At 36.3% G+C, this 8,800-nt stretch overlaps 2 protein-coding genes across 2 annotated transcripts; one reads left to right on the top strand and one right to left on the bottom strand.

Annotated features, from left to right (window-relative positions):
- The first annotated feature begins 285 nt into the window (after positions 1-285).
- Positions 286-1,245, top strand: LOC114926144 (uncharacterized). Its single transcript, XM_029296649.1, has one exon. It carries the CDS (start codon positions 286-288, stop codon positions 1,243-1,245), a length of 960 nt encoding a protein of 319 aa, XP_029152482.1.
- A 4,740-nt stretch (positions 1,246-5,985) lies between these two features.
- On the bottom strand, positions 5,986-8,554 carry LOC112784305 (inactive LRR receptor-like serine/threonine-protein kinase BIR2). The gene has a single exon (XM_025827457.3). The coding sequence runs from the start codon at positions 8,182-8,184 to the stop codon at positions 6,379-6,381; it is 1,806 nt and encodes a 601-aa protein (XP_025683242.1). The 5' UTR covers positions 8,185-8,554; the 3' UTR covers positions 5,986-6,378.
- Between the last annotated feature and the right edge of the window lie 246 nt (positions 8,555-8,800).

Raw genomic sequence — 8,800 nt, 5'->3', positions numbered from 1 at the left:
AATTTAATAATTATACTTGTACAAATAATGACAAAAATAGTAAAAATTATGGGCAAGTTACGAAAATAAAACATTTGGACTCTAAAATTATCGAAATACAATTTTTGCAATTTAGATACGAAAATACAACTTTCTACAAAACTATGTAAACCGTTGATGGGAGTTTGCCTATTGTCTTTGCACTTATGGAAGGGGAGAATGCAAAGTCCTGGTAATTTTTCTTATCCAATTTGCGTCAACATGTGACTCCTCAAGAAGGCATTCTAATGATCTCTGACAGGCACAATGGCATTAAGGCTACACTGGAAGCACCTGATAGTGGTTGGCTACCGCCTCATGCATATCGAGCGTTTTGCATTCGACACGTTGCAGCTCAAGGGGCAGGATGCGAGGCCGCTGCTCGTGAATGCCGCATATGCCAAAATTGAGGCCAAGTTTGACTATTGGTTTGATATTATGAGGATTGAGAATCCGGCCATATGTGATTGGGCTAACCGAATGGAGCATGACAAGTGGACTCAGCACCAAGATGGAGGCAGACGGTTCGGCCACATGACGACGAACATATTCGAGTGTGTCAATTTTGTGTTGAAGGGGACACGGAATCTGCCGATCACTGCACTAGTAAAGTCGACATATGGGAGGCTAGCAGAGCTTTTTGTCATTCGAGGACAGTCAGCAGAGGCTCAGTTGGGATCTGGCCACCGATTTTGTCAGACGCTGGTTAAGGCGATAGAGAGCGACTTGAAGGATTCGAGGTGCTTCACTGTTATTCTGTTTGACAGACATCAGTCTGAGTATACTATTGCAGAGATGACAGCTACCGGTAACTTCTCGCTAGGTACGTATCGGGTTTTCCTCAGGGATCGCACTTGTGACTGTGGGTACTTCCAGACTCTACATTACCCGTGCTGCCATGCGATTGCATGCTGTGCTCATTCCCGGCTAGACTGGGCTACATACGTTCATGAAGTTTATACCATAACTGAGGTGTTCAATGTATATCGGATGGGGTTTCTGCCTCCTATTCCAAAGGGTCTCTGGCCACCTTATAACAGTCCGACTGTCGTTCCTGATCCTAACATGAGACGTGTCAGAGAAGGGCGACCGAGGTATACCAGAATCTGTAACACCATGGATGAGGCCGATACTACTAGGCCGAAGCGCTGTGGGCTATGTAGGCAGACTGGATACACTCGCAGGAGTTGCCCCCAACGATGTGCTGCACCCGAAGCCGATACATAGCTGTCAATCAAATCTTTGTGTTTAAGTTTTATTGTTCTATCCTTATTTGTTTTGCTGTCTTGTATTGGTGTGTTAAGTTGTTGGTCTGAATGTTTACTGTTATGCTGTTGATTTGGTTTTACTGTAATGTCGTTGTTATTTGTGTTTCTCTATGTAATTTTGATTCTCTTGAGTAAAGTTGATGCGATTTTGTTTGTGTAACCATAAACCGCTAGATCTCTTCTATGATTTATGCCTATTTGCCATTCACACAGAAACGGTGGGATCCCATCAGCGGTTTATGTGTATTTTAAAATCGTGGGACCCTATCAGTAGTTTACATAGTTTTGTAGAAAGTTGTATTTTCGTATCTAAACTGTAAAAGTTGTATTTCGGTAATTTTGGAGCTCATATTTTATTTTGTTAACTTGCCCAAAAATTATTGACCCCTAAAATTTTTCATATATATGGATATACTAATTAAAAATATATTAAAAAAATTAACAAATTTTAAAATACAAAAGAACTAAAACAACATAATAAGAGAATATAGTTTGAATATTACTTTAAAAAAAGACAGCACTTAATTTTATATTATAATTTAAAACAATAAAATAATAGTAAACTAACAAGACAAATAAAAAAAAGAAGTACAAAGAAAAAATACTTTTGAGAACAATATATATATATATATATATATATATATATATATATAGTCATATTTAAATTTTAACACTATTTTCTTATAATTATATTTTTTTATCTTCTATCTCCAATAATTATTCAAGAATATTTTTGCAATAAAATGAAATTAATACAAATTAAATAAATTGATAAAGAATAAATTTTAAAAATTTTATAAATACAGATTGAATAGAATTTTTTTATATATTGTATAAATATCTACTTAATTATACTTAATTTCCTTCCTATTAACAAATTGTTTAATTTTATCAGTGTTAGTCGCTTAACATATTCAATTACTCTCTATAATAATATTAATATGTAAAAAATTGTTTTTAAAATTATGTAAAAATTAAAATATTTTCAAATGCTCTATATTGGAAATGAGGAATGTTAAGTCATTCTATCCTATTCTTATACACTTTGACTCAGTTAAAATTAGGCCAATGATTAAGCCACAAACATTCGAACTATCTTGCTATTCCTATGTGAACTATTCTCAGCTGGCCAATTGCATAATTTCATGTCTACTTTAAGGGTTAATATAGTAATCTCAAAGCTTACTAGAAAACAAAAATATTGTTGGAAACTTGATAGTACACAGGAACATGAAATTCCGCAATCGTACACAGAAATACGTGAAAACTTTCCTATATTATGATATATAGATTTAAATATGCACATATATAATACATGAAATAAACTTGTTTACTCATTTTATTTGAATTTAAAATATCGCATCAGGATTGATAATTAACTGATCACATCATTTTTATTCTTACAAAGATTATTTTTCTCGATTGTCCAGAACAACTCATTTTTATTCTTACAAAGATATATAATTTATGAAAAGAAACACTTGCCTAATTTCAAATATATTTAATGCATGTTTTAAAATTTTATTTTTATTTTTGTACAAATATTAATTATAAATTGTATTAGTTAAAAATATCAATAATTCATGTATTAAAAATATGAAAAAATTATTATATAACAATACATACAAAAGTATAATTTATCATCCTTCGAAAACAAGTTTTTTTTTTTGGTCGTGGAGAACAAGTTTAGTCATCGTTCAGCCTGATAGGAATAGTCCTCATAAGCTGCACCATTCTATTACTTTTCTGATCTTTGACCGTTCAATTTTTTTATTTTCAATTGGAGAATTTTGAAAAAAAAAAAAAACAGCTTGACTATTTTTTTTTTCTCTAAGATATAGAATAGTAGAATACCCCCTTAATGCTCTTGCCTATTAGAGTTTGGAAACCAAAAATATTTCTAGACATTAAAAATTAATTACTAAATTAATTATTATGTATTTTATATTTATGAATGTTTACCTAGTTTTTAATTAAATAATTAATTATTAGAATAATCAAAGTTATCATAATAAAATAAATAAATTTATTTATAATAATATATTATTTTTTATGAAATACTAAATACATATTTTTATATACAGTAACGGACATATAGCTAACTTTTGGTATATTGGATCGAAACATACACGCAAAAAATGTTAGGATTACCTATGCTTCCCTTTTGTCCTTAGAAGCATAATAACAATTATGTCTCCCTAGAATTTACGGGGTAAACTAAAACATATGATACAACTTTCATAGGAAGATGATCCTCAATACTAAAGCCATTAGTCAAACTCATTTCATCATGCTTGAAAAGGAATGGATGATATTTTTCTTCCCACATTTGAGAACAAATCTTAAAATTAATTCTATGCATATCTCATTTGAATATGTAATGCGGTACTCACTCATCTCCTCCCTCCATTCCTCCAATTCATTCTTTTTAGTTTTTAGGAAGAATAAACTAGTGTCTATAATCATTAAATATTTTATCACTTATTATCATAAAAGCACTCATCCTACAAATTTAAATTGATAAAAAAAAATTACATTAATAATTATATCTCGAATACTTATAGGTGAAAATGACAATTTGAACCAATTTCAATCCTTGACTAAATTTTGGAACAAATATGGATAATAATACTTCATGACCATTTGAACCAATTTCGATCGTATACAAACAAATTTTTGAAATAGATTATTAAATTTGATGAAGTTAAACTTTGTTCAAAAATTTAGAATTTGTAATATAATTATTTTAATTATATTTGAAACTTACATAATTTTTTAAATATTTTTTAGAGTATATATCCATTTTGGTCCTCAAAGAATTTTAAACTGGACACTTTAGTCCCAACTAAAATTAATTACTCGATTGGTCCCTAACAATTAATTCTGTCAGTCACTTAGGTCCTTTACTCTGTTAACTCTAACGGAGGACAAAATGGTCCCTGACAACTCTAACAAGGGACAAAATGATCCCTGACCCATTTATTCGAAAACGACACTATTCTTCCCCAATTTTTATCATATCTCGCATAACCCTAATATTCATACTCTCATTCTTCACCTTCACAGTCTTCTTTTCCATCTTTTCCTTCCTCCTCTTTAGCTCCAGGATTAAGCTATCGTATAATTGTCACACGTATCGCACCTACCTCAACATGTCATGGACCACACACTTCCTAAATCTCTGCACTTCACCCACCAAAAGCATCCACTTTCACGTCTTCGATAACATCACCTCCAACCCCGACACGTCCACGACATCCTCAAGACCAAATTCCACAACTACTCCAAGGGCACGCCTTTCTCCACTCTCCGGCAAGCAATATAGATTGTTGGACATTAGGACATCATGAGACTATTCTCCTTCGACATCATATGCAAATTCTCATTTGAAATAGACACCGAGTGCTTCATTCCTTCTTTTCCAGAGTCCAAGTTGGTAGACAGCTTTGACCTTGCATCCAAGTTATCAGTACAACGAGCAATGTTGTCGTTGCCACTCATGAAAACTGAAGCGATTACTGAACATTGATTCGAAGAAGAAGCTGAAGGAAGCGATCGTAGTGGTAGAGAATGTGGTCATGGAGATGATAGGATAGAGGAAGAGGGAGATGGCAACGACGACGACGGATCTTAACAAATCAGACTTGCTGTCTAGATTCATGGGATCCATCGAAGACGATAACTAGTTAACAGACATAGACATTAGTTTCCTGAGTATGAATTGATTGAGAACAAGTTGAGGATTTTTTTTTGTGTGAACATTAAATTTATAGTGTACATTGTGTAGTTTGAAGTTACAGTGTTAGACTGCTAGTGTTATGCGAGATATGATGGAAATTAGGAGAGAACAGTGTCGTTTCCGAACAGAGGAGATCAAGGAGCATTTTGTCCCCTGTTAGAGTTGTCAGGGACTATTTTGTCTTCCGTTAGAGTTAACGGAGTAAAAGACCTAAGTGACTAACGGAATTAATTGTTAGGGACCAATCAAGTAATTAATTTTAGTTAGGGACTAAAGTGTCCAGTCTGAAATTTTTTGAGAACCAAAATGGGTATATATTCTATTTTTTATTTTGGAAAAGTCTAAGGAGTCAGCTACTTTGTTAAATTCTGGCCAACATGTAACCAGCAAAATTGGATGAAATCTCACACCAATCTCACACCATTAAAACTATCATTAATGATTATTTGATGGCTACAAATCACAAAAGTTGTTGACCCTAGCATTCCTCTTATATTTTTGTTTCATAAATCATATATTATATAGATCATGTTCAGAACAGAACAGCGACAAGTATGATGTGTAGATAACTAGATATTGAATTACCCATCCCACCCTTCTCCATTACCGTCCCTACTTATACGTCTACTAAGAAAATATATAAACTAAACCACCTCAGACACACCAAAGATTATATTAATTCAACAAACTACTCAAAATGAACATTTCGTTGAGCAATTTCATCTAACATTTTTAATATTTTTGTCACACTAATCCTTCTTTGGAGGTCGTCAATAATTCAAGAGGAGAAACGTGTCAATGAAACAATCTTAAATAGTTGAATACCATAATTTGTTACTAGTCGTGGCAGGGCTTACTAGTTAAAATGGTAAACTTGAACACTACAACTTCAATTTACATTTCATGTAAAAATGGTTCAACTTTCAAGCTTTCCAAACCAATCAATTAGATATTTAGATCTAAATGAAATGCATCATCTTGATTAGATAATCTTGAACACAAGTCAGCTTCCATTTTTCTTGCCTATTTGAGATTTCGAATGAGAGGCATTACTCCAGAAATCCTGGACCTCATTCGAGGTTTTGCATTTTTCATACAACAAAACATTGAAACAAATAGATTTCAGAAATCCCAATAACCTAATCTACCAACTCAGGAAAAGCTTATTAATATATCATACATGCAGCTGATACAAGTACAAACTATACCTGATTAGGTGCCAGCCATGGAAATTGTTCAAATCAGAAAAACCATCAGGACCATTCTGAAAACCTCTCCGCTATAAATACGAATCCGAATCCGGCACCACAAGTTTACTCTCCCTCATGCTGCAATACTCAGTCCAGTCGAGAACTACTCGTTTTCCGGCTTACCAAAGATCAAGGGGAACTCGTCATCATGATCAAACAAACTTGAGTCTTTGCTTAAACTCTTCAATGAATGATAAACCTTGTACATGGACCACCTATCCTTGGGGCGATTAACCACACAATTAGATGCAATTTTCAGAAACTGCAGGATCTCCTCGTCCTGCCCCCTTCCGGCTATGGCCTTATCAATGCAGTCCTTGAGTCGGCCCATACTCGAATGCATGTTCACCCAATCCACCAAGTTTCCCTTAAACTCATCCTCCCCGTTGCTAACATCGAGTGGTTTTCGCCCTGTGACCAATTCCAAAAGCAAAACCCCAAATCCATACACATCCCCTTTCAATGAAGCAACCAAGGTACTCGAGTACTCCGGTGCAATATACCCTAACTCCCCCAAATCCCCATTCACGAAACTCCCATTTGAATCCGATGCCATGAGCCTGGCAAGCCCGAAATCCATCAACCTAGCATCGAAATCCTCGTCGACGAGGATCACATTGGAACAAATGTTTTGCTGAATAATTGGAGGGTGGCAGCCATGGTGAAGCCACGCTAGCCCCCTCGCAGCGCCAACCCCAATCCTAAACCTCATGATCCAATCCAACAACCCTCCATTCTTGTGCAGCAAGGAATAAAGAGTCCCATTTGACATGTGCTTATAAACCAACAACCTCTCATCCTCCACTACACAGAAACCCAACAATGGTGCCAAATTCGGGTGCCTCACCTGCCCCAACCTATTCATCTCCATCCTAAACTGCTTCTCCCCAATCTTACAAGCACTCAACCTCTTCACTGCCAGAGCCGAACCGTCCGGCAAATCCGCCTTATAAGTAGTCCCAGTCCTCGTCGAAATCAAAACATTCTCCGCACTAAAATTATTCGTCGCAGCCATTAAATCTCCCAATTTAACCTTCACAATCGGCTTCTGAAAAAGCGTAACCTGAACAAGCTTATGCCCTCTCAACCTCACAACCCAATCATTGCCACCACCACCGCCACCGCCACCACCACCACTAAACCCCTTCTTCCTCCTCCCACCGACCCTCAAATGATAGTACCACCACAATCCAAACGCCAAAAGCAACGACGCAGCAGCACCGAAAACACCGGCAGCCACAATTATAGCAAGATTCCTCTTGCTCATGCCACCGCAGTTGCCAAGCGGGCCACCACAAAGGTCATCGTTGCCATCGAAACCATCCTTATCAAAACCGTTGAAGAACGAAGGAACCGTTCCGCTAAGACGGTTATTAGCAACAGATAACTTCTTCAACCTAGTCAAACTTCCAAGCTGGTACGGAATGGTTCCAGAAAGTTCGTTATCATTAAGCACAAGCTCATTCAAGTAAGTACAGTTAGCAAGAGTAGGCGGAATCGGACCGGTAAGTTGGTTATCGGAGAGATCTAACGAAACGAGAAACTGCATCCAGGTGCAGATCTCGGGCGGTATATTGGAAGAAAGAGAATTTGAACCGAGATCCAGCTTCTGGATATTCTTACCGCAGAATTTGAGGGAGCTAGGGATTTGACCGGAGAGCTTCATGCCTTGAAGGTCGAGAGCCAGGACGCGATTCTCTTTGAGGTTCCAGCAGGTGACGCCGACGAAGTCGCAGATGAAACCGACGGTTGTGTTTCCGAAGCGCCACGTGGCGAGTCGGCCCTGAGGGTCTTGGAGAGTGTCCTTGATTCCTTTGAGACACTTCACGTCGTCTTCTTCGGTTCCCTGTGAGGAAGAGAGGACTGGGGTTAAGACACAAAGGAAGAGTAAGAGTTTTTTGAGATCCATTTTATTTTATTTTATATATTTTTGGGATGAGAGGTGAGGGGTTTATGTTTTAGTGTGTTAGTTGTGGCGGTGGCGGCGGCGGCGGCGGTGGAGGTGGGAGTGGTGGCGGCATTAGCCTTTAGTTGATTTTGGGTGGTGGTGGGGGGGGGGGGGGGGAAGAAAGATAAAAAGAGAGGGGCGCGCTGGGAAAGAATAATAATAAATAAATGAAGTAATAATGAATGTGTGTACAGATACAGACTACAGTGAAGGAGTTGTTGAGGGAGTGAATAATGGAACAAGAGTTGCAGAACATGACTGATTTTTTTATTATTTTTCATTTTTAATTTTCTTTGACCCCAAACAACTAGACTTCTTAATGTGGCAAATCCGGACAACTGCTTCTTTCTTTTTTGGTAAGTTATTCTTCAATCCGACTACTCAATTACTAATCTGTCGTGAACTTCCGAGTACTATTACAATTTAATTTTTTGAAAAACTGCTAAATTGGAGAAATTTAAATTTTATCGTTTATTCCTTTCTTATAATATGTCTTAAATGTAACCTACTAACAACTATATAAGATGTTGATCAAGCTTTGAGACAAAAAAGAAAAGAAAAGCAAATTTATGTAATT

The sequence above is a fragment of the Arachis hypogaea genome, chromosome 20, assembly GCF_003086295.3.
Source record: "Arachis hypogaea cultivar Tifrunner chromosome 20, arahy.Tifrunner.gnm2.J5K5, whole genome shotgun sequence".
NCBI classification, from domain to species: domain Eukaryota; kingdom Viridiplantae; phylum Streptophyta; class Magnoliopsida; order Fabales; family Fabaceae; genus Arachis; species Arachis hypogaea.
The sequence above is the reverse complement of the archived record's forward strand: the minus strand, read 5'-3'. Positions and strand labels throughout refer to the sequence as shown.

What these genes read in the sequence shown, in the direction of transcription:
- LOC114926144 (XM_029296649.1), top strand. Translation starts at nt 286, where the DNA reads ATGGCATTAAGGCTACACTGGAAGCACCTGATAGTGGTTGGCTACCGC.
- LOC112784305 (XM_025827457.3), bottom strand. Translation starts at nt 8,184, where the DNA reads ATGGATCTCAAAAAACTCTTACTCTTCCTTTGTGTCTTAACCCCAGTC.